The following is a 26,787-nucleotide window of genomic DNA, read 5'->3' on the forward strand; positions in this document are numbered from 1 at the left end:
TGATTAAAAACACGCCCACACAGTTGAAATAAAGCAGATCACTGTTTCAACCCAAAGTAACTTTCAAAAACATTTAGCATCTGTTTTTAATCATGAATATTTTGTTGTATTGCAAAATAAATAACAGAACTCAAGATTTGAAAGAAAGTGTACATGATCTTTAGAGGAGTGCTACTCAAAGGGGGGGGGGGTCCATGGTCTGTTGGGATTTTTGAAGGTGATCATTTCTCTTTACTATTATTATGTCCATAAATTAGACACAATGACATGTATGGACATTTTGTCCTGAATCTAAAAGGGAAAACTATATAGAGCTCTGTGTCAGTTTAGGGGTCCCGGATGTAAAAGAATGGAACCTCGATCAATTAACATAACTTTGAATGGTGAGTGGTGAATCTGCTGAGCTGAATAACAGCCAGTAGCATGCATGATCTGGATGAACCCTGGAACGGTCTCTTTAATAACCTTTGCCCGCAGTCTCTGGTGTTGATGGAGGACAAAAGTGCTGGTCCCAGATGGGTGACAACTGATTGGTCTCTGAATCAATTAGGAGCAATATTGGTGGCACTATTTGTGCCCATTGCAATAAAGAGCAGAGCGTTCCGAGGCTGCCCGGGAGACTAATAATATTCCAGCAGGATCTCTTCAGACCTAATGACTCTGGACATGCCGTGCTTTGCCCTGCACTCGCTGGTCCACCCCACCCCCTCCTTCCACCATCGTCCCCACCCCCAACTATTGCCAAAATATTGTTTTATAACCCCTCCGCCTGGTCTCCTGGATGCAGAAGCATTCAAGAGTTCGACACACCCACACTAAATTGGACTTTTGCTTTGATAGGGGCAAGTTTGCAATCGTGATTTTAATTTTTTTCTAAATTTATTATTACTATTATTTTCATTTTGCATCCACAAGAAAATCTGTCGCAAAACGCAAATGCAACCCGCTGACTGCACGTCAATTTGGGGAAAAAAAATCGCTCTCAAAAGACAAAAAAAAAAAAAATCTTCACAGAGGTGCGCAAAACATTTTTTATTTTTTTTGGTTTGTTTGTTTTTAGGTTTTAGTTTTATTTTTTTCTAAATCGAGCGGTCAAGGTGACAGTGAGGGGCCGGGTGAGGAGGACTAGATTTGCAGAGGTGTGGAGTGTGTGTGTGGATGCCACAGTGATCCAGTAGACTGACGTCTCTCCGGTAGCGCAGACGGAGACCGCAGCCCGGCTATTTCACAGACTCCAGTGCGAGCCAAGCAGTCGACAGTCTCTCCTGCAGAGACAGAGAGGAGGAGGAAAAAAAAAAGAGGAAGAAGGGGGGAAAAACCCAAAACCCACAACTTCTGCAACGACAAGCTGTGGTTTTGCAGCATGTTCCACCTTCGGCAATCTCCGTTTAAACACACTCGCACAGCAACTGTTTGAATTTGCTGGTGTGTGAGGCTCTCTGTACATTTATATATATAAATCTATTTTTCTTTCTGGGGGAAAGACTTCGTCCTTTTCCTCCCTTCGGCTCATGTAAAGAAAGCTCACCCTCTTACGCTGGAATGATGTGGACCTCTCATGATACTGTTGGATTTGTTTTCTTAGCCGGTTTTTGTGTGCAATTGGGATTCTCCCTTGAAGGTAAGAATTGCGTGCATTTCTTCTTCTTCTTCTTCTTTCTTTCTCCTCCTCTTCTTCACCAGTATGTCTTAGTGGCATCGTGCCGGGATCGCTGCCCTGCATGGTGGAAGCTGTTCGGTCGGAGAAAGTGTTAAAAGTGCGCAGCCTTTTCTGGAAAAAGCGAAGGAGGGTGTTTTTGAGGGAAGTGTTTTACCTCAAACGGATTTTTGATAAGCGCAACAAAATAAATTCAAGGTTGGCTTTTATTTATTTATTTATCCGTCTATGTTTTTTTTTTCTTACTGATGATGACGGAAATAAAAAAGCAACTGGTGATTGTTTGAAATCGAGTCATTTGGCGTCAGGTGGAGAAGAACAACAGCCTTATTTATTTATTTGTTTATTTTATTCCCCCCTTCACGATTTCTCTCACGTGTGTCCGTGCGTGGGGAATAAGTGAGGCTTTTTGAATAGAGTCTTTGTATGAGAAGTGACGGAGCTGCAGGTGATTTCAGCACCGCGGACGCTGCTGCATGCGGCTGTCCATGGTCCTGAAAGAGACAGTCCGGTGCCTCGTTTGCTCCGCTTCGTCTCACGGTACTTTGGGACTGCCAGTTCTCAAAGCTCCATCATCCATCCCCTGAACGCACCATAATACAAAACAAAAGAGAAAGAAAAGAAAAGAAAAGAAAACAGCATCGAAACCGCCTCAAGGGACGGATGTAGTTTCTCACACAGCACCTAAACGATGCTTTTCATATGAAAGTTTGCGTGCACCAGCGTCCTCGCTGCTTCTCAAACCCCCCCCTCCCCCCCACTTCATTCTCACCCCACCTTTCGTCGCCCCCACTCTCCTCCAGGCGAATTTGTCGCTTTTGCCTCCTTCAAAAACCAATTTTATTTTCACTTTCCTTGCGCTTGATGGCAGTTACAGACAAGTTCAAGCGGCCAGTCAATGATACAAAACGCAATGAGGAATAGACGGAATAGAATACCCCTTCCATCCTTAAAATAATAATAAAATAAAAAAAAATACACCAATTATGTGCCTGAATCACGAGGCTGTGGTGCGATTGTGCGTCATTTAAATTCCTGATGAAGACGCGGCTGCATCTGTGACATGGGTGGGGGTTTAGGGGTGGGAGTAAGGAGGATGACGGTGTTGGTAGAGGGGGGTTCTCCATCTCCTTCAATTAAAACAAGATCGCATCTTAATCAAACGCTTGGCTCACGAGTCACGGTCAAGACTGTGGAGTAACACAAACTGTCCTCCCCCCCCCCCCAAATTCTCTCCTCCGCAGGTCGCTTCACGGATCTGCCTTCCAACATGACGGTTAAAGAGGGACAAAACATTGAAATGGCGTGTGCTTTCCAAAGCGGAACCGCGTCCGTGTATCTGGAGATCCAATGGTGGTTCGTGAAAGCACCGGAACCCACCGACAGCGAGGAAGAAGTCGATGCTGAGGAGGTACAAGGGATTTTTCTGTTTTTTTTTTTTTTTTTCGTATCAAGAGCTTGGCGTGTTATGTTTTAAAGCACACCCACTCATGAAGGGAATAAGGGCATCGAGCATGTTCCCGCGTCATTACGCACAAGCACCTCTCTGCCATCAGTGTCATTCCTTGTGCCCCGAAGATGTATCTCCAGCTAGAACTTTTCTGGTTTCCTGCTGTCTTGCAAGGACAAGCATTTTATAACTTATAAAAATCTTAAGGTGAAACCTAATGTGCAGTCAGCTGGTTTAAGTCCTCATACCTTAAAATGCTCCTGCAGTGGAAACCAAACTGTTTTATACAGAGACAGAGCGTCCCCTCCATTTTTGAGTAGAAATGACTTAATTTTCATCAATTTAGCTATCATTGATTTTATGGATTTTTTTTTTTTTCTTTTGGATTGGATGTCCCTTCTTTCTCTTTTAGAGCAGTTAAATTATTCTCTCCACAAACTCAAGCAGTGAGCAGTGGGGTGGGGGAGAAAGAAAGAAAGAGGAACATTAATCAAAAACTGCTGTGATAAAGGGGGGGAAAACAGGTTCTGGGTATTAATTACAAGATGAATGAAGTAAATGAGCCTGACTGTTCATGAAGGGATAAAAAAAAAGTGTCTGAATCAATACAGCCTAAGCATATTCATGTATATTGCCTCATTAAACAGTGCGTTGGAGGCACTTTGCTGCTTTTTTTTTTTTTTTTGGTCGTTATTGTTGGTGCTGTTGTTGTGTATTAATGCTGTGCTATTGCTGTTTGTGACAGCTTCGCTTGCACCAAATAACGATCAACTGCTGAGTGGATGAAAGTGACTAAATGTGTTTACAGCATTCAAATGGGTGGAAAAGACTTGCTCACACATTGTGTGGCAGGTAGCTGCATGTCAAGATTTGGAAGGGTTGGTTGGTTTGTCGTGACAGGCATCAAACGGCGGTATTTCTATTTGTGTGACAAAGAGATGTGAGAGCATGTGCGTGCGCATGTGTGTGGCTGTCGGATATCCATGTGGCTTTAATTATTGTTCCATTGTTGTTCAGCTCTCATAGTGGCATCAGCCAGGCTTTGATGTGGATTTGATCCCACGTGACTCTTGGATGTTTGGCTGAAGTGGCCAATTGATGCAGACATCACATTGTTGCCCGCATTTCTTATCACGGAAGGCTGTTTGAAATGAAAGCTGCTCTGTGTGTTTGTGTGTGTGTGCGTGCGTTGCATGTGTGTGTTTGTCCTGCAGCGCTGCAGTTTGAATGGGAACAGAGTCAAGGCAGTTTAAGAGATGCTACTTGGGAACCCTCCTGGAAATTTAGAGGAAATGTCTTAGATGATGTCTTCGAATGCAAGTACCTATGCAAATATAAGCTGCATGCATGAGAAGTAACAGTTGTTGGATGTCTTAAATTGGTGACATGAAGAGAGCAACAGCAAGAAAACAGGCATTGGTTTGAGATTGAAATAGTGCAGAGGAAGGAAAGTGTGGATAGAGTTGGATAGATGGGTGGATGGTTACTTCAACCCTTCAGTTCTTAATGGCCAAAGATCAGTCCTCAACTTCTAACTCTAATATAATATTTTAATTAAAATCCTCCTTATTGAAATACATTTTTTTGAAAAAGAAAGAGAAATCACCTGAACATAAAAATATAAGTGCAGTCTCTGTGACATTAAAATCTATATCCACTGTTATCCACATCTCATAAAGATATACAACAGAGAAAGAAAAGTACATCTATTACAGAAAAGCACAATGACTAAGATGAATTTATGGAAATTGAAGGACCCTGCTCCTGTTCAGTGATACAATTTACAAGTATTCACACAGTACTTCATAGAAACATAGATATCAGATCAGATAGCAATACAAAAACGATAGCATTAAGATCAAATATAAACGCATAGACTGATGCAAGAAAGTCAATGAGCTACGTCATCCATTCGTCCTGCAGTTTGTGAATGTCACAACTGAGTGACGCCTCAGAGCAATGTCTGCCAACTGAGCACAACCTTTGACATTGATTGATTTAACTAATGAGAATCTTGTGGTCAAAGGCCATGTGACCTCACAAAACACGTTTTTTTTTTTTTTTTTGGTTGTTGTTTTGTTTTGTGCCGTAACGTTCAAAAGTTCACTCATAAATTGTGAAATTAGTTTTAAGAAAATGCCTCAAAGGATAGCATGATGAGATAATGGACTTTTATATACGCAAAGTTCAGCTTCCCTCTGAGATCATTTAAAAAAAAGAAAAAGCATTGTTGCCAAGTGCTTCTTCATGCAGGGATATGTTGGGTCAGTTTAATATCCCTATAAAGAGTTTGGTCCAGACATGCTCTATGTGAAGTGCATTGATGTAACTCGGTTATGATTTGATCCTATACAAATAGATTTGATTTGATTTAATTTGATAATCTTGTGCAATAAAAACAACCAAACAAAACACACTTTCAACATTCTTCAGCAGTGTAACTGGGGATGGGGAGACTGTGATTTCATAGTTGGGTGGATAGTGAGTGCGTGTCACTTGTCGTTTTGGTGCCCAAATTGAAGCTGTAGTGATTAGATAGCTCATCAGGGTTAAACATGTGTGTGAAGATTTGATGGCTTATTTACAGCAACATGTACGTTAAAACCTTTATCATCAGAATCCGTTTTATTGGCAGAGCATGTAAACCAACACAAGGCATTTTAGTCTGCAATTTAACTTTCCCTAAATGAACCCACATGTAAATATGCATGAGTCACTACTTGTAAGATGTGAGTTTGGGTAGACATGGATGTAAACTGGAGCTTGACTGGATGGTGGAGTCATGTACCCATGAGGTATTAGTTTCGGCTTCACGCTGTTTAATTCAGTCAGGATTTAAAATGCTGTTTCAGGAGTCCTTATTATTCCAAAGTATTAGTATTCATGTGTTAGCCATTTCCATTCCACACTGCGATCTTCAAATTACAATCTGCTATTTTTGGTGACCATGCTAAGATTGCAGCTACATTTCTTGATCTTGGGTTAATTCCCATGCAAATGAAAGTCTAAAGCTGAATGAATGAACTGAAGACCTTATTATTCTATATCTCCATCAGTTTCACTCCTTCATAGTGAGAAAGTAATCTTATCTAAATTCAAACCTTTTAATTCCCCTTCATTAGAAGTCTCTCTCTTTATTGTCCTACTTTTTTTGCTCATTGCTCATGTTACACATAAAAAAAAAAAAAAACTTAAAGAGGATAGCAAACTGTATGATGAACATATGGCCGTACACACATGCATTCGCGAATATATGTGTATCCCTGTACTGAATTAGTTACTCACTGAATGTATTTATTTCCTAGGGCAATGTACATTGATCATCCTTTCAAAAACAAGCCCAGCTGGTTCATTTTCAACATCACTGCTTTAAAAGATGTTCTGGGAAATACGTATTGGAAAACAATAGCAAGAAGGTTGTTAGAATAAGAATGCAGGAATGGAAATGAATGCCTCTTCAGATGATGACATTTATCCGATACCTTGGCCAGATCTTAACCCATAGTCATGCTGTATACACCCGAGATTGCGTCGTTATAACTATCTATCACATCTTTCGTGCCTGTTATGCTTCATCACATGAAAAGATTCTCAGCCTCAAGCCAATTGGTTTCTACAGAAGATGTAAGGGGAAAAAAACATCCAAGAAATGGCTTTGTATTCAGTGATGTCTAACAGCTGGTCCTTTTAATGTGATCCTTTCAGTTCACTAAACTGTATTGTGTCCTACATGTGCAGGAGACTTCTTTTCTTGCTTGATATATAAAAAAAAAAAGAAAATGTTGTGTCCATAAGGTTTGTTTTGTAGCGTTTGTCTTCTAGAAGAAAACACTTTAGGCAGTGCAGATAAGAAAAAAGAACAAAGCAACACAAAAAAACATGCCAATAGTGAAAGCTGCTGTTTGGCTACAGCTTTCACAACAAGTGGTAAATGATTCTCCTCTCAGATTATAAATGAAACGCTGCCAGTTCATAATTATGCACAAACGCAGGCAGACAGAAACAAAATATTCACACCTCTGTGACAAAGAGGAGTCACGCTGCTGACGGGCTTTGCTACGCTCGTGATGTTGTTGATTCAAGTCAAAGAGTAGAGATGCACAGGGAGGAGGGGAGGAGTGATGGTGGGGCACAAGTGCGAGCTGAACATTTGCTGTTGTAGAACATGAGCAGATTGTTGTGAAACTGCTGGGTCATGAATCTATTCTGCATTTGGGATGCAGTTTTTACTACGAACTACCAACTGAAGCAGCAGCATGTGCCATGACAACATGTTATGTAATATCGACTGATATTTTTGGATGTTGCACAGACTAGGACTTTGTGCACCACGATATTTGATCAAATATCGCCAAATGTGATATTAGCGCAATATTGCTACATTCAGTTGTTTATATGTATATGCACACGTTATGCAATAACATTCTAATTTATGATATTGGAGCTAGATTTCTGTTATTGCCTCAAGCCTGCACCGTTATTTTCTGCATATAAGAATTAGTTTTTGAGTTATGAAGCTCTTATGAAGGCATAGACTGTGTTACAGTGAAGGCTTTTTAATTTCAAATCCAAGGTACCTATTTCAAGTCAACTGTGCACATCGACAGTAATGAGCTGGAGGAGGACTACAGTAATGGGTACAATGTGCTGTGCTTATCCAATATTCTTTGTCCTGTTGCAGCAGAACTGGTAAAGACTGCTTGATCTGGATGTTCTTAGTGTGTTTTTGGTAACACTCTGGTTTCCTTGTATAGTCCTTTGATAAGTAACATGACCATGTCAGAGTGTACCTGCTACCCCAGCTCTGTTCTCTGGAAATTGCATTTGTATACAGCTAATTTGATTTGTCAAATATGCTTTGAAGAAAATGCAATCACTGCCTACAAAGTGCTGCAAGCTTGAACTGCATTTGCAGGAGGTCGGGGTAGATGGCGGGCGAATAAAACGCAGGTTTTTGACAGCGGTGACAGATGTACATGTTCATAGCTCTCTGTGCAGTTACATTTCGACCACACAAACTTCTGCCCAGACAAGGACAAGGAAATATACCCTGTCCATGTAAGACCACAAGCTTTGTTTAACATTGACTTGAAGTACTTTGAGTCCATACCAGTGAAGCCTTTACTCATGTGTTTGATATCATAATTTAATACCAACATAATTTTCTGATTTCTGATTTAGTTAATACCAACACTACGAAAAAAATGGGTATGGTCAGTAGCCATAGAACCTAAATGTGAAAAACCATCTGGTCTTCAAAAGTGCTTTTACAAAATACTATACGACACATGCTAACCCTGACCCCAAACACAAAACAATGAACTGTCACTTTTCCCATGGATGCATTTAAAAGTTAAATCTCTATATTGCATTGAATTGCAGCAGTAAACTGAAAACTCCTTCACTCCAAAACTTCTTCGACATTTTAATACTCCCGGATAACTGTACTGTAATGTAATGTAATGTAAAGTCAAACAGGAGTGCATGCAGTTTGATTCCGGGCCAGAGGCGGCTGCCCCCCTACTGCAGTCACATAAAAGCAAAAAGACACCAAAAATATAAAAAGAAAGGTCAAATGGTAGTTGACCGCAACACATTTTCTAGTTCACTTTGTTACCTCGACTACACTGTCCAGTGCTCCGATCTTGTCACTCCCCAAAAGGAAACACCATGTTTGGCACGGCAGAGAGCCTGTGGGTGACAGATCCACCAAATGAAGAGAACTATTTCCCTTCTCAGCCCATTAACAATGGGAAACATTTCCTCATCGGTCTAGTAATGTTATTTTCCCACATTTTGTTGCTTTCAACAAGCACATAACACTTTAAAAGATTGAAAAAAGAGCTGGACCCAAACCACTGAGAAATTATAAGGTTATTGTAACACAGGTTTATTGGAGTGAGAGAGCTTAGAGAGGCTTGAAGGTTTATAAACTTTAATTATTGTGATCTGAAAAGGCTAAATTAGTGGCTTTTGCAATATTATTATGCATTTGAAAGTATGTCTGACTAGGCAGTATTGACACAACTGTATTTTCTTATTCATTCCTTAGTTCCATCAATAAGTCATAATCTATATTTTTGTTTTTATTCTTGTATTGAAGCTGCATTTTGTAAATTTTGAACCAAAATCTGAAATCATCCAAGGCTGGAGTTCCAGATCTGGAACAACAAATCACCTTAACACCTCATACAAACCAAATCTGTTGTTTCTCTTGTAATATCATGCGTAAGAGTCAGACGGGCAAACATTGTGCACTTCTGTGGTGGGAATAACAAATACACCAGACGTAAATAAGTATATCCTGAGGCTGTGAGTTTCTGCTGTGCTGCTTTGACCTCTATCATAGAACCCAGAGAGCATAGACAGAAGTGAACACAGCCCTCTGGGGAATGGCAAGACCTGCAAGGTATGTCACATTATGATGGACAAAAAGCCTCATTTCAATGTTTTTCAATTAGGGAAAAGCATTAGTGAATTCCACCTTTGGTTTTAAACCCTAAATCCCTCTTACTCTGAAGAGGTGGATTCGATCCTTCTCTGGGTTTGATCTCTCTTTTTTATCCAGCTAATCCGCCCACTGTTGTTTGCCATAAGATCAATTTATTGAGTAAATCTTTACAACCCTGTCCACTGGTAATTCTATTTGGTGTGGGATTATGTCTGGATATAAGTGGGGAAAAAGAAGCTGAGTTTCATCTGTGGAGGTAACTGTTCTGATCCTTTCAGCCAGCGCTCAGTGAATTTGCACTTGTGTATGGATATCCCTGCTTCAGAATAAATATACAAATAATAAAAATGTTATAATCAAATATAAAGCTTTCAGTCAGTGAACAAATAAAAGAAAAAGTCTCTCTATCAGAAAGGCTATATCTTGCCGGTATGAATTTTGAAGCAAAGGCACAAAGATTAAGAGACGATGGTGGAAACTCAGACACAGATGTGTGCTGTTTAAAAATTCATATTGCGTGTCATTCCTAAAACACTGCCCGGAGTGTATGAATGGCTAGTCTGCAGCTGGAGTCAAACATGCATTCGCCTGACAAGAGATATGTTAATAGGTGGTTTGATGTGTCCGTAAAAGTGAGGTGAATTCAACATAACCCCCCCCCCCCCAAAAAAAAAAAAAAAAAAAAAAAGTGAGATCTGTGGTCAGAATTCAAACCATCATTAAAACATCCAGTGGTCCACTTTGACCAGACTGCACTCAAGCCACAGCAAGCTTTACCTCTCTTAACCAGAGAGTTTATAAATCCAGTGGCTCTAACAGGGAGGAAGCATAAAATCCATTGGCTGCCGTGCTCTATGAGTGACCTTACTGTCTTCCTCTCTGCCCCTCCATCACTGTCTGACTGCAGCCCTCCTGTAACGCTCACTGAGATAACTGCACTGGGAGTCAATACGATGCACCAGGCGCAATCCTGGTAACTGCTCTCATCATTGCCCTGCCATGCGCACACACACACTCATGTGTAATGATTGTAATGGCTTCCAAAGGGTTCGTGGTGAACACGAGTTCTTCACAGGGGTCTGCTGATTTTTGTGTGAGCATGCATGAGACAACCTCCTGCTTTCATTTTCAACTAGTGGAGCGTGCACTGCTCAGTCCGGTTCCACCACAGTCATCAGTCAAGGAAAGAAGGTTTCTTTTCAAAATCACAGAAAGCAGCTGTGTTACTGCAACAGCCATGTGTTTTAGTGTCCTGGTGTCACATTTTCATCATTGCTCTCTGTTCCCCAAAAAAAAAAAAAAAAAAAAATGACTTGAATGTTCATACTCACATGGCTCAAAATATAGATGGCAATTCTGGACCAGCCAGTCAGTTTAAAAGCCCCATGCTGCGGAAAATGAGATGTCCATGTCGTTTTCATTATAGCAAGGTCCAGTTTTCTATACTGACGCTGTCAAAGAACCGAAGTGCTCAGTCCACTGAGACTGCATCCAGACAATGTGCTTTAAAATGAGACATCAGGGTGCTGTTGGTGTATGATGCCACAACAAAAAAAAAGTTACAGCACTGTCCCAACCCTGATGGATTTGGCTCTCTAATATACTTTCTTTTATTCAACCCTCAGCAAAAACAAGCTCACAACCACTACTGACCCATCAGAAAGAAACCCGAGAGAGGAGATGTAAAATACTTAAATGATTTTGTTACATTAAATTAAAAGTGTTTGACAAGCAAAATATGATAAAGAATCTGCAAAATAGTAACCCATTGTTGTAGAGTAAAAGGATACATCTGTCAATCTAAGGACATGTGGTACTGAAGGATGAGGAGCATAATATTTTGTGAAGAAAAAAAAAAAAACATATATAACCCTAATTTAATGTTTCGAGCTGGTTGGTAAATCCATCCTTTAGCCACTGCGAGTGGGCAGACGTATTTGCTAGTGTGCTAGTGTGTTAATTTAGCTAATTTAGCTAAATATCTCTAACTAGAAGGGGAAACAAAAGTAGCAAAACCATTTACAAATGTTTCGTCAACATAAATGTCTGTTGATCTGTCTGACCTCTGTGAAGTTTAGGAGGAAAATGGCATATTAGCGGGGACTGTTTTCAGCAGCGGATTAATCTATATTCCGTGCTCTTGTTGGTATTTCTCGCATCAGAACAGTGCATATGGGCTTTAGTCATATTAAATTACAGCATGTGCGTTTATCGCAATGGATGATGTCACACAGTGCAACAGTGTGGCTCACTGATGTGTTTTTAATCCTTTTCGGCCAATTATGCAGCTCAGTGACTCCGAGGAAGATAGTATATTGGACTTTGGGCAGAGACAATCCCTGTTACTGTTATAAACTCAGAGTTGGGTTAAGTATTGCAATTTGTGTACAATAATATATGATCAGAGTGCCATGATGCTAACGGTGTAAGATGCAGTATAATCATGTTAAAAGCTATTTTCTCACTTACTGATGGCTAATGGATAAAGCCAACATGGGAGAAAGACTGTGTCAAGGTTGTGTAGTTAGAGGGCATTCATTCGCTCATGATGGCAGGAGAGTGAGTATTATGGACCATGATTGACTGTTCTGGTGTCAGAAAGAATGACAGACAGAGCTCTGTCAGTTTATTATACTGTAATGAAAAAAAAAATAAAAAAATCCACAGCTACGCTTCTCTCCATGTAGACAAAATCTCATTCTGCCGCATGTCTACTTTTCTCTACTTTAAAAATCAAAGCAGTGGAAGGTCTCATTGGTCTGTTTTGCAGTACAATCATAATATGTTTTGATATTTGAAGGTCAAAAAGAAGAATTTTTTTTTTTTTCCTTTCACTGTTTTAAACTGTGGCTTTTAAGGTGATGCAACAGCGCTTCCTTTTTTCTTTCGTATCAAGGCCACATGACTGGGGTTTTCAGTGTTTTCAATAAAGAGCAAATAAGTAAAACTCATTAAGAAAAGCACATTAAACATTAAAATCAGTAAAAGGCTAATAAATAATAATGGTGTATTCTGTAGGCTGTGAAAACCTTCCCTCGTCTGAATTCTCATTTCTAAAAAGCCAGGAAAACCCTGAATTGGAACTCTAAATGGCTCTATTGTTGGATCCAGGGCAGCTTCAGCCGCGCCGGGTCCATTCATGTGTTGTGGGAGAGTGAAACGATGGAGTCAGGGAAGAATGGATGGACAGATGGAAAAAACATATGGGAGGTATGATGCAATAAGGATGCAGGATACCTCTGGGGAAATATCTGGAAGAGATTCATCCAAACACGCACAGCAAATTCTCATTTACCGTGCTATGTGTGTTTACACAGCTCTGCGAGTTGGCCAGAATGTATCACATGATCACAGGAGACCCACAAAGCAGGGACCTAATGTTTAATCGAAGCAAGCTGTTTGCGGTTCTTACCGATAATACATGGAGAGCTAACAGTGGCTAAACTTGAATCATTTCACAATTTCATATAAGGAGAAACAAGATTGGTTTAAGCTAGGCCCGACACAGCTTGCAGCTAAGTAACCACTAACAGATAATATCCTACTTCTTGAAAGCTACTTATGCAACAATGTTCCTTGTTACACATCCAGGGCATGCAGAACAACATTAAAAAACTATTTGGAGTTGTGCTTAGCTCCGTAATGAAGTCTATAGACTAAGTCTATGTCTAAGACATACCAGTGGGTTTCCAGAGCTTAGAGGTAAAACAGTCAAGTTGTGTGAATTGAACCACTGAGGTAAAAAACATTCAAAATGCTAAAAGGAGGTTTAGTCAGTAAGCCTATTTATCTATTGTTTGTTTGTTTTCTGAGTTCATGCATTGTGGTGAGTGGCGCAGCGTTTGCAGCTTCAGACAAAGCCTAATCCTGATTCTGCCGTGTGATTGAGCCACAGACGGACCCAGACTGGGCAAAAAGTCTGTTGTGACTCAAATAGGCAGCAGGCAAATATCTCAGATCAGTTAGCAGCTTTTATTGCTCTGTGCGTTTGTTAACTTGTAACTGGCGGTGGCGGACACGGTGGCAGTGCCAATGCAAACTTTCGCTGTATGTACTGACCATCCAAGAAAATTGATGGGATTGGCTCCTTAGGCAATATAATGTATGAATCCTTGGCTGCTTCAGGCCATGTTTATGAGACATTGATTCATTGCAGTTCCAAGGCAGAAAGACAAAGTCACAGTATTCACCGATAACTTTTATTCCTTTTTATTTACTTTCATTTATTTTATTGTATAAAAAAGCACCACGTGAACACTTTTACATGGTGCAAAACGTCTTCGTCCATTGTTAAAATGAAAATAATAATAATCAGCATTAAACATTACTACACAAGACCACGAAAGCATTTAACAACTGGGAACTGCCGCAAGCTTAGAATACAAATAAAACGACTGACCCCACTTGGAAGCGACATGCAGTGATTCCATTAAATCCAGTATATGTGTATATTTATTCACGAAAACTCCATGAAATGCAATCACGTATATTACATATTTACCAGCAGCTTCCAAATAATCCACCATATTCCTTTTGGTGCTTTAATCAGCAGCAGATAATGACCAGTGATGGCAGAAAAAGGGCTTACATACATCACAGCGGGACAGGAAATTAAGCATGGATTAGCGAGATGGTTTATCTTAGCTGTTTGATAGTATTGGCAGATTATAATATATGCGTAATGATGGAGGTGTTAAGGTTTGCTGTGACTTTAACACTGTGGAAATCAGCTTATACACACTGGCTGCTTTTCTTTGTGTTCATTTGAATGCGCAAGCTTTATTTTATATCTTTTATTGCTGATATGGCAGTGAGGATTACCTTGAGAATGGGGACTGCTGCGTGTGATGTGTGTATTTATTCAAACTAGCAGTGCTTCGGTTTTACACTGGGTGGTGGTTAATCACTGGGGTTCGCAGCCTCCACATACACTTCTTTATAATGTATTTTTAATCCCGCTAGACGCTGGAGTGGCAAGATGAACACACACCTGAAACACTACTCTTCTTTGATTGGACACAGACTCGTTTTCATTTTCAGTGAAGCGTGGCCTGTTGAGCGCAAGGGTACAGAATCCACGCTCGCATATATGCGTCCGTAAACAGAGAGATGTCAATTCATCGCTTTTTTTGATGTCAGCCATGGTAACCTCCTTCAGAGCCAATTGGCGCCGCAGACAAGGAGCTGGGTGGCGGCTGATCTCGTATCAGCCTTTTTCCAACAGCAGCTGCAAGATAATTCAATCGGCAGATCCTTTGCTGTCACTGTTCCTCTTGACCCCTCTGTTACACTGTCACTAAAAGGAAACTGAACCCATTTGGTGTCACAACAGCAGCTGTCAGACTGGGAGAAGTACTTCTCAAATTGGATCAGAGGCTTCTTCGAATGCCTGCAGATGATGCCTTTGATGTCAGCTCTGTTGGAAGACTCCATTGTTGCAGACATCGCCAAGCGGCACCACCCCTTCCTTTTCTCTGTCACTCGCTGCTGTAGGATGTGAGGGACGGATGCATTTTTGTTTATGTCTACAAGTCACCTTGATCACAACTGTGAGTCTGGAAGCATTTGCATGTGATTGTCAGTACGTAGGGGGGGAAGTATTTCTCCCACTTGGGTGGTTCAGTACCATTCAAGATACATAATCCAAGAAAAACAGTATTGATTTAAAATAATATGACGCACTGCGAGTCAAAGCTGATTTAGTTGGAATAGATCAATATTAATTTAGATTTTCTACCACTAATTGCAAACATGGGCAGATGTGTCTGGTGGATTAAGCCTATAGGTAATGCCCAGGGTGGAGACTGAGACTCACTTCTCTTGGTTTTAGCCTCACTGTCATTATTGATTTTTATTCTTTAAAACAGGAGGAGTTACTAATGCGCTGATGCCCCACAACAAGAAGGTCATGGGTTCGATTCCCGACCTGGGTCCTTTCTGTGTGGAGTTTGCATGTTCTCCCGTGCCTGGGTGGGTTTCCCCCAGGTATTCTGGTTTCCTCCCACCAGTCTACTATACTCCTCATATTATTAAAGCCTTTTATCAATGTTGTTTGACTGTGGCTGCAGGACAGCTGGAGCAGTTTAGTCCAAATGTCTTCTTGATTTATTTCAACACTGGCTGAACACTGATTCCTTCCACCGTCCAAAAGCAACATGTTTGGGTTAACTGGTGACTAAATTGTCTGTAGGTCTGAGTGTGAGTGGTTGTTGGTCTCTGTCTGTCTCTGTGTGTTGGCCCTGTGATGGACTGGTGACCTGTCCAGGGTGTACCCCCACCCTCAACCAGAGTGAGCTGAGATTGGAAACTGATAAGCGGTTGAAGATGAATGAATGAACGAACATGAGGATTACATTCAGCAGGTTACAACAAAGAGTTGCCAACAAAGAGATCTCTGCAAACTGCCAATTAGACCAGCGGTGTCAGCAAACACAATGTGAAGACTTCGGCTCTCTGAAATAATTATGTAACATTTCTTTTTCCATCGTCAAAATGTTTTTGCAAGAAAGATTTGTTGTGGTTAAGTGTAGCTCAGAGATAGACGAACAGAGAGAGGTGTATATGTATATTTTCCTTAAAATATACAAATAAATTTTTTTTTTGCCCCATAAATCCCCTGATTAACCAATTACCTTGGTTAATCAGTGCTTCCTTTACTTCTCATCATTTCATCTAGCATCAGATATGTGAAAATCAATTGCAGCCCTGACCATTTTTGCTTGGTCTTTTGTGAAATCAATACACTAACGCCCACTCTTGCTAATTGCTAGAAAAGACAATTTGTACTTCTTACACAACAACGGGGCTAATCAATTTATTCAATGCTTTTTTAGATGTGTCATCGTGAAAGATGGTTGAATATGTTTGACTTGGATGAACACCTCATGAATCAAAGTGCTATAGTCTTAAAAAAAAAAACAACACACACACACACACACACACAAACCCCAGAACCTAAATAAAGCTTCATAATCATCTCGCACTTTCATTTGTCTCATTTTCATCTTTTGACAATTTGTTTAAAAGCAATAAACCTCACTGCAGAACAGCCTTTAGACCGGCTGGGGCATTTTGTTTGTCCTTCCAACGATCTGGCAGTTTTCAGTCCAGTCATGGTGAGTGTGGAGAGTCTGCTTTCTAATGCATATTTCCAGCAGATGCTAAAGCTGATTAAAAACTCAGTTTCACTGTGAGCTCGCCTGTTATATCTGCCGTTCCTTCTTTTTTTATTTTTAGTTATGTTCTGTATTTCATATTGCATGTAAGAACCCAAGATGCCTGCTAAAGATAATGCTTTTACCTAAGATTTTCAGAGCAAAAAATAATCATTACATTGATTTAGCATCTTAATGTTGTGAAGATCAATTAATTGACTCCTGGTACTTCCTCTGGTGTGTAATCCATCACAGTCTTTACCATGAAGTCCAGATCACTTTATGTCAAAGTTATTATCATAGCATGGTAATTCAGTCCAGGTGTTTTAATTAAATGACGTTTATGCTGCAATGACAATGTAACGCTTCAAGAAATGATGCAAATGTGAAGTTCCTGTAATAAATGGCGTAGCTCAAACAAGTTTCCAGAGCTTACTGATTGATTTTTTTAATTGAATAAAAAATAGACAAATGACAGTGGCTCTCACTGTGATGTAGGAAACATTAATATAAACATATAAATTAATGTTGCAATGTCTCATTAGTGTTGCAGATAGTTTTCTTGAGAAGTTTGCTGTGGAACTTTTGACCCCTCCTCGTGCTTGGGGTGGGGATTTCATGAGCGGATCCCTTCTAACTGTGTGTACGTCACACACGTACAAGGGAGATGTGTGTGCGTACTCATGAGCATGCAGCACACACTCCTTCTGACAGTCTTGCACTCTTTCCACTGATCAGCAGTGGTGGTGGTGCTGACAGATCAGGAAACACAGCAATGTGCCAGCGAGGAGGGGGGAAGGTATATAACAATCGTATAATAAAAGTAAACACCTTAACACATCTACAAAAGATTGAAAAGCTTTGACTGTATATTTGCCCTCGGTGATATATTTTGGAAACAGTGAATAAAAATTCTGCACAAGGAACTAAATGAAATTTAGACGCGCTTTTGTTCATATTTTGCCATTCTGCATTCAGAGCAGCAGATTTGCTTTAATCCAGCTCACAGGAACATATTAAGTTACGTATCTGCTTCATATAGCGTTCCTTCATAGTGCCTGAAATAAATGACGACTGAATGCATAAGATGGAGCAGATGCTTTTCATTTGCCAGTTTGGTGAGCACGGTCAGCTGTGGTTTCTTTAAGTGACCTGTGTTTGTTTGTTTTTTTTGTTTTTTTTTCCTGTCGCATTCTCTTCTATTTCACAATAACTTCAACCTTGAAATTTTATATTCTACAAGAACAGACAACAAATTTTGTGTTTTTCTTCATTTTTCGCCGCATCCCACCACACTAAAGTTAACAACACCAGACCCTGTGATCCTTTTGAATCTTTTTTCATTTGCATAACGCTAAACTAAAAGTGTGTATTCCACATTAACTGACAATTACTTGATGAATGACTCGTGCATAAAAGCTAGTTTGGTTCTGAGGTTGTAAAACTCCAAGTTTGAGTTGGAGGGCAGGACGACCGTGCCAGCCAGTATGTAAGAAAGATAGCACTGCTTTTGTTTCACCTTAGATCATAATGGTCGCAGGCTATTGCCAGAGGATGAGCTGAGGATGATTTGTTTCAGCTTACAGGACTCATGGCCCATAATGCTTTCCCCAAGGAGCTTATATCTAATGTAGTGGACTTTTATTGGCTATCATGATTAATTTCTCTAATGGCTTGGGGTCCTTTTACTCACCTATCTTCACTGAGATATAGATAATTACATGCCAGGTGCCAGATTTTAAATATAGACTCTATTGTTCCTTATTTAGCAGAAAGAATTACTTGAAACCATTTTCCACGCCATCCATACATTTTGAGTAAAGGCCTAAAATGATGTGTCTTTAAATCGAGTGGTGGTGGCTTCTGAACCACAGTGAATGGAGGCACAGTCTAGGTCTTGGCAGGAAATGTGCTGGAAGGGGTTTCTAAATATTTGAAATCTTTGCCCAGCACAAACAAAAGTCACAAGGAATTATCTTGGCCTTGTCTGGAAAAGGCAGAGCTGAGCCAGACAATATTCAACAATAGTCGAGTCAAATTGATAGAAAGCAGCAAAATTTGAAGAAATTGTGCTCTATTGTTCCTACTTATACAAGTTCAAGTGGCTGAATGGGACCTTTAGAAGATTCCAAAAAAACAAAAGGGAATAATAAAATTGTAGTGACAAGATGGAGTCTTTGCCAATCATTAGCAGTAACAGGGCTGAATTAAAGCACTGGGGAGTCGAAGCAGAAAAATGAGCTGTCAGCCACTATTGACCATCCGGCTTCTTCAACACAGCGCGCACTGTAGAGATGTGACAGAATATAAATAGATTATCCTGTAGAGATAATATGTTCTGAACAGACATGACTGGTGTCCACAGGGACAATTTAGAATCAGTATTGTGAGGAAAATGTATATACATCAATATTTAAGCTGTATAAGTTCAGAAACCGGAAGGAAATCCAGGATGACAAAGAAAAACAAACAAACAAAGACAAAATATTTTCATCTTCAAAACAATTAATAAATTTCCATTTGCTGGTCACTATATAATAAAGTCTGAGTGCAGAATATTTGAATCTCATGATAGGATATGAAAAGCCTCTCATTGTAATAACAACCTTAATTTTGCTATAAAATATGTGATATAGCCAAATTAATTTGATGGCTTGTTTTCTTTCAAAAGCTTTTTAACATTTCAAAATAAATGCTTGTATTGATCTTATTTCACGTAAAAAAAAAACAAAACAAAAACAACTACCTGTAATTGTATTTTAATCACTGTTGGCCCCTTCCTGTTGTGTTTCCATTTTACGTGTAACATTTACTGACATGTAAGCTTTAAACGTCTTTAAGCTGGTTGTTCCTTTTCATGTTAAAATTGGATAATAATGCAAGTGTTGCCAACCAAATAAGTGACCAAAACTGAATTTCCTTAAGTGCTTGAGTTGTGAGTTTTCCCAGTTTGTAAATCATTCAAAAGTTATTAGTGTACTGCAATAAAATAATTTCATTTTGCTGTGCTGTACCAAAGGTAATAAGAGGCAATAATTACAGTTATAGTCGTTGGCCAAAAACACTGCAAAATAAAGAGCCAAATATTTTGCAAATATTTTAAATATTTCGCGACAGAGAGTATCAGAGTGCTTTAAAGGTCATTACCATTAAAAACTTTTTACAACAGACTGGATTTCTAAACTAACGCTACCAGATGCAATGCCACTGAATAAAGTCCTTGTGGGCTTTGAGGAGCATTTTAATAGACTAAGAAGTGAGAATAAATAAAAATCAGAATTTGAACATCTTTATATATATATATATATATATAAGGAGACTGCAGCACAGTAGCAAAGTGGGGGCATGAATGCCTGATGTTTTATGGCAGCATAGGAAGCCTGCGATATTTAAATCTGGCTTTTTCCAGGAACGAAGGAGGAAAACCTAGTTTGAATGAATACCTCTTTAACAACTCCATCTTTTCATTCCAAATTAAAAGTTGAGCTGAGCATTTATTGTAAATTAGTTGGAGATTTCCAGTAGAAAACAAATAGTGCAATTTCTCTTTTTTGATATTTATAACAGCAGAGGGAATAAGACAAATGAAGAAACCATAGTGGCAAGCACTCAATACAAGTGCGGCATTCTGCTCTGCCTTGCCTTTAGCGACAATACTTAATGTCAATCATATTGTTAAAAATGCCAAAGAGGTCGCAGCATTGACTTTAATTTACACTCAGGATAAAATAAAGGGGGCCAACTTCATTACAGGTGATTGTGTAGTAGCACTGCTGGCATGTGTGGTGAAGCTGCAGGACCTGCTACACCTCATTACAGCAACCCCAATGACAGTGAGGTGACAAAAAAAACATGTCAGGACACCTGCACGGAGTGTGACTTCCTCGGGCAGCACCCTCATCAGTCAGCCCTCTCCGTCGGCTGGCATCAGGCTCACTCCCAACCACACTGTCGATGGACTGTTTAGACAAAGCAACCCAGATGAGCAGGACGAAAGTGTCTTAGTCTGTTAGAGGGAGATTTTTAACCGAATACAGATTGCAAAGCGCTAGTTTTTCAACAAGAGTCACGCATTTATGTATATCTTTTCTCAAAGGGTGACGCAAGGGTGGATTTTCTTTTGATTTTAATGAATGTATACTAAATAACTCGCATAGGGATTTGTAGGGAATTCCTTACAACATTAACTTTAAGATAGCTCATAAATTAGATGTAACTAAAATTATAAAAGCGAAGGATTAAATACTAAATCATTACATATTTAACCATTTCAGCAAGGCGTTTGGTTGAAGTGGGGCCATCTAAGGATAAACAATGGCTGAGCACGAACCTTTTTTGCCGCTGTCGCTTTGGTACAGTGAATGCTCTGTTGCCAGCCACTGTGTTGAATCATCAGCAGAGTTAGGGGCTAATGCAGCTTTGTGTCTGGCAGTTCAGATCACAGAGATCTATGCACAAAGTCAACACAAAATCAGAAAACACGGGGAAGGAAAAAATAACAAATGCCATCCTGTCCATCCTGACCCGAATGCTGTGGCTTTCACAGTCACCAGATTTCTGTTCAGCTAAGGAGCACGGGGAAACTTTGCAGGTGGTGGCAATGGTCATAGTTTACATTATACTTTGAGTCTGTGACGGTCCTTAAGATTAATGTTCAAAGTTGAATTTCAATTTCACCAACCACAAGTGCTGATGATTATAAATCGTCCGATCATCCTGTCATGGCCCTGTGCCAAGGGCCTATAGGATCCCAACAAGATGCGTTGGGGCTTTTCATCCCTGTGAACGAGAGAGAGAGAGAAAGTGACCGTTGTGCAAACAAGAGAATGAGAGTGTTTTGATGGTTTCTCTCTCTCGCTTTTTCCCAGACATCCTGAGTGATGGCTTCCAGTCATCGTCCATTGTTGACTGTCCCTTCACATGCCTATTAGGAGCAGGAGCCAAGAAACTGAACGTAACGCTATGCTCTGTCTATCTCTCCATCTGCTCAGCTCTGTTTAATCTCTGCATAGTCAGCCAGTCAGAGTGTGTGTGTGTGTGTGTGTGTGTGTGTGTGTGTGCCTGCTTGCATCAGTTGTATGCAGAGGATTTCCTGGTGGGACACTATGGGAGGACAACTTCAACTGAACATTATTTTAAAATTATAATCACAATAAGAATTGGTAAATGCAAGACCTGCTTTGTGTTTGGAAACTTTTTCACCTCTAAATCTCTCCGAGGTAGTTTCTATAGTCTCTTCATCTAAACCATCAACTTGTCTTTTAGACCCGATACCTACCAGGCTATTTAATGATGTTTTTCCACTAATTAACACGTATATTCTGGATCTGATTACTGTGAATTTATCTCTTGGTTATGTACCCCAGCCTTTCCAGATTGCTGTTATTAAACCTCTCCTCAAAAGACCTAATCTTGATGAGGATGTTTTGGCTAATTATGGACCCATATCTATCCTCCCTTTCATTTCCCAAATTCTTGAAAAGCAGTTGTAAGCCAATTCTGTGAACATCTGCAGAGGAATGGCTTGTTTGAAGAGTTTCAGTCAGGTTTTAGAGTACGTCATAGCACAGAAACAGCACTGGTAGAAGTTACCGACCACATTCTAATGGATTCAGACAACGGATTGGCCTCCACACTGTTAGATCTTAGTGCTGCTGTAACATTCTATCACAAAGTCTGAAACATGAAATTGGGATAAAAGGAGCCGCACAAAGCTGGTTTAAATCATACTGATCAGATAGATATCACTTTGTTCATGTTAACAGTGACTCTTCCTCACGCTTGGGCCAATCCTATATATATATATATATATCATATCTGTGCTTCCCTGAGGGAATATTATCCAGAAGCACTGCATCGATTTTCACTGTTATGCAGATGATACTCAGTTATATTTGTCAATGAAGCCAAATGAAACTAATCAGTTCATCAGACTTCAGGCATTTCTTGCAGACATAAAGGCCTGGATGATGTACAACTTCTTGCTTCTGAACTCAGACAAAACTGAAGTTATTGTGCTGGGTAGTATCGTTGAATTGGGTCACTTTAACAACTCCACGAAGAGTTTGGTCTAGACCTGCTGTATGTGTAAAGTGCTTTTATGTAACTTTGTTATGATTTGGTACTATATAAATAAATTTGATTTGATTTAACTGGGGAACGCAATATTATTGAAATTGGCATAAAGCTAAGCTTCCCGCAATCACTTACTGAAATTATTCTCCTTCTGCACAGCCATGTTATCTGTGATCTTAGAAATGCTGAAACTTTAGTAGGCTGAATGGTGGTACAGTTATTAGCACTTTTGTGTTACAGTGAGAAAGTGTGCCTGGGGCCTTTCTGTGTGGTGTTTGAACGGCTTCCTCCCCAAGTCCAAAGACGTGCACATTAGGTTGATTGGTGAATCTTAAACTGCCTGTAGATGTGAGTGTGATTGGTTGTTTGTCTCTGTATGTTGTCCCTGCGATGGACTGGCAACCTGTCCAGGGTTTACCCCGCCCTTGTTCGATGTCAGCTGGGCTTTGCTCCAGCACAACCCCCATGTGATTCTTAATGGACAAATAGTAATGATAGTTCACTCTGAGTCCGGAATTAGACTAAAAAGAATGAAAGTTTTAATTCAAGGATACCCTCTCCTTCATTGTAACTAAAACTAAAACTAAAATCGCAGATAAGTTAGCAAGGACATGAGCTCACTCTCACTGTCAATAGTAGCTACTTGGTTATTTGGCACGTCGTGTCAGTGTTAGCCTTCAAAAGAGTGTGGGGAATGTAAGTCTGAATGATTTATTTGAGATCGTTTTGTGCCTACAGTGGCTACATTGGTCAATGAAGCAAAGTATTATGTGTCAAAATGAACAAATGTAGGCAAAAAATCATTTTCGCCCGAGGTACGTTGAGAATCAGAAGAGCCCGAGCACATTAAAGAGTGGGATTAGATAAAAGCACTGTCAGTGATGATGTACAAGCTGACATTGATGGGGTGGATTTCAACAACAAAAGACTGATGCTGACAGGCAAGGAGTCAGAAAGGCGGCAGAGGCAGGTAATGAAGGAAAAAAGTAATAAAATAGCAGGAGGGATTATTTCAGATTGAAAGATGGTAAGGACGTTGTGGTGGGAGGAAAAAGAATAAAAAGGAAAATGACCGAAAACGAGAAAGGTTGTGTGTGATAGTCTGGTGGTGTGTGTGTACTCCGCTGCAGATAGTTAAAGACAGATGAGAGAGAGAATGTGCATGTGTGTGAGTGTGTGTGTGCGCACCAGACAACAGGAAGAGAGAGAGAGAAGCAGAGAAATGGAACTTCACTAGGCCTCCTATATCTAGGGATAATAGAGCTGTCACAGTGTTTTGACTCAGGGCATTGATTCTGCCTTTAATTGCTTTAGGCCTCTGCTGGCTGGATAGCAGTCTGAGGATATTAAATGTAATGTATTGTTGCCCTAGAACAGTTATGACACTGATCACGCACTGATATGTACTCATGTGTTCTCAGTGCCAATAATCTTTTCATCGATTGGGGCCGCCTCCAAACAATTATGGCGATTGTTTTAGGGGCATAACTCAGATAGAGAAGCGCTCTGTTTCCTTCCCGCATGAAAATTTTATCGAGCCCAACTAATGATTTCCGGCATTTCTGCCCTCATCTGTTGTCTATACAACAATTCTCAAAGGATTGGGTGAAAATATATGGTTGTCATAGCTTTGAATGAAATTTTGGTGTTGAGTGAGCATAGCATACTTCCCGTTAGATCTGAGGACTGTTTACTTAACCCAGGGAATGAAGGAAACAAGTTTGTGCGAAATCCAGTCATGTCTAACGGTAGTTGCAGCTCTTTCAGCAAATCAACTGATGTTGCAAAATGTTTTGTTTCTGTACTTTTATTTCTTTTAGAATGTAATTTTGATGATGAATTTCTGATGAGATTTCTGCCTGGATTCTAATTCAATTCAAGCAAATTACATTGGATTGAACATCTTTCATAAAACCCAACCCCTGACAAGAGGTCCATCATGAGGAGGGGCAAACCAGACAAATTCTTAACCCCCCCCGCACTCCCTCAAATGGGAAAAGGGACCCTTCGCACTCTCATTTTGGCACGTTTGACTCACCTCCCATAAAGATACTACACAGTCACTGCTGTTGGCAAAGTGGGGCCCCTGATAATGATTACTGCAGCTAGTGTCTATCCCTTGCGTGCATGTGAGGTGTTTGGGGAACATCTACTGATAGCCTGCCTGTGGGTTGGATTTTTTTTTTTTTTTTGTGTGTGGGGGGTTCCTTAGGTTTGGGACTGCTTTCCCCAAAATAAGTTGGACACTACTGTAAGCTTCCCCTTTCTTCCTTCTCAGCGACTCAAGATTAAAGTATTGTGACCTTAAATACTGTTACAAACTCACTTCAGCGCGGTGTTACAAAGTTCTGTTTTGAGCAGAACAGGTAGCACCAGACTGACATGTTTTCCCCTCAGGCCTTTACCATAGCTGAGACTGTTCAGGACTACAAACCTGTGTAAACCCATGTACTTAAATCCACTCAACCCAGACACAGCTACTGCATAAACTATCTGCCCTCGACGCATCTCCTGCATACCAAACGGCTGTTGCTCACTTTATAAGTGCTTAGTAATTGTTTTGTATTTTCATTTATACTTCTTTTTTATCTATTTTCTTAATCTGCTCAGTTATGCAAACCCGTCAGTACAGTTTATTACAGTATGGTAAAAAGAAAAGGAAAAAAAAAAAAAATTCAGAAGCTTTAGCTTTCATCTTAATAATGCTAATGTCAAACAGGAGCTACATGTTCTATATATTGATAAGAAGCGTGATGAAAAGGGGGGCAGCTCAGGTGTAATTGGCAGGCATTTTCCCCATTGATGCAGCCGTACTAACAGCTCCTCCTTAAGCCTGTGTAGTGTTTGCACTAAGATGAAAATGATATTGATCGACTCATCTGACTCTGGGTATGATGGGCAATCAATGTGTATCTCCCAAAATGTCAGGCTGTTTATTTTTAATGCTGTGCCATAGCCATGTCTCACTTTAGCGCCTCCAAATGACAGCAGGAGATTGCAGCTGTTGTTTTAAAAGTGTTGATGGATTTTATTACCCATAATTCCTGTGAGGATATTATATGTTCTGTTCCTACTCCGTGTTGAGCCATGCCAATACCTCAGTTTATTTTACCTAAACTGGATGAATTCACAGTGTACTTGTGTGGCAGGACACTCACATCTGTTGTAATACCACTTTGCAATTCATGTTGTTCTTTATAAAAAGCTCAAATATGACAGAGAAACAGTCCTGGGGTCAAGCATGAAAAGTAAAAAGCAATTTCCCACTTAAATATACAACACATGCTAAGAGTTACATGAACACTATTGACCACCACCAGTGTCTTTGTGTCCATCTGATGAAATACTTCCCTGAAGGGCAGCCCGGCAGCGTAGTGGTTAGCGCTGTCGCCCCACAGTAAGAAGGTTGCAGGTTTGGTTCCTGGCCTGGGGCCAAATCCCTGACCTTCTTGTTGTGGGGCAACAGCGCTAACCACTACGCCGCCGTGGTGCCCTCTAGATGGGATTCCTTATAATAATCACTCGATTTTTTTTCTTGTTCTTTGTCCTGCTTCTCCTCTTATTTATTGTAAATCAGCAATCAACAATGACCCCACTGTCTGTGTCTCATTTTCGTCTTTCTCAGAAATAAAAATGATGGAAATAATGTGGATTTAACCACCCATTACAGTTGTTTTCTTGGATCCAAAGGATGGGCTCTGTGACCGTCTCGTTCTAAAGAGGTTCTTATTAATCAGTTAATTAGCTTGGATCGTTCTGCACAGTGGCTTTATTTGGGTTTGGCTGTGTGGTTAATGTTTTGCAGCTGGTACCTTTTAACTCGAATAACATATGCTATGACAGCGGTCAGAGGGGGCAACAAATAACTCGGACTTGGAAAAAAAACGTTTTTAAAATAAGGAAATAAGGAATAAGGAATAAGATCCTTAAGTATATTTTTGTTTCTTTTAAATCCAAAAGTACAGCAACATCATTAGATTTAATATTGCTTTTTCATACA

The 26,787-nt window shown here is 40.0% G+C and overlaps 1 protein-coding gene across 1 annotated transcript in view; it reads left to right on the plus strand.

The window, feature by feature from the left end:
- The first annotated feature begins 1,542 nt into the window (after positions 1 to 1,542).
- The window catches only part of vstm2a (V-set and transmembrane domain containing 2A), a 70,036-nt gene continuing 44,791 nt past the window's right edge, over positions 1,543 to 26,787 (plus strand). Inside the window, exons 1-2 of the mRNA XM_029529512.1 lie at positions 1,543 to 1,621; positions 2,902 to 3,068. Coding sequence (XP_029385372.1) covers positions 1,543 to 1,621; positions 2,902 to 3,068 — 246 coding nt within the window. The remainder of the gene's footprint in view (positions 1,622 to 2,901; positions 3,069 to 26,787) is intronic.

Source organism: Echeneis naucrates, chromosome 20 (assembly GCF_900963305.1).
Source record: "Echeneis naucrates chromosome 20, fEcheNa1.1, whole genome shotgun sequence".
NCBI classification, from domain to species: Eukaryota; Metazoa; Chordata; class Actinopteri; order Carangiformes; family Echeneidae; genus Echeneis; species Echeneis naucrates.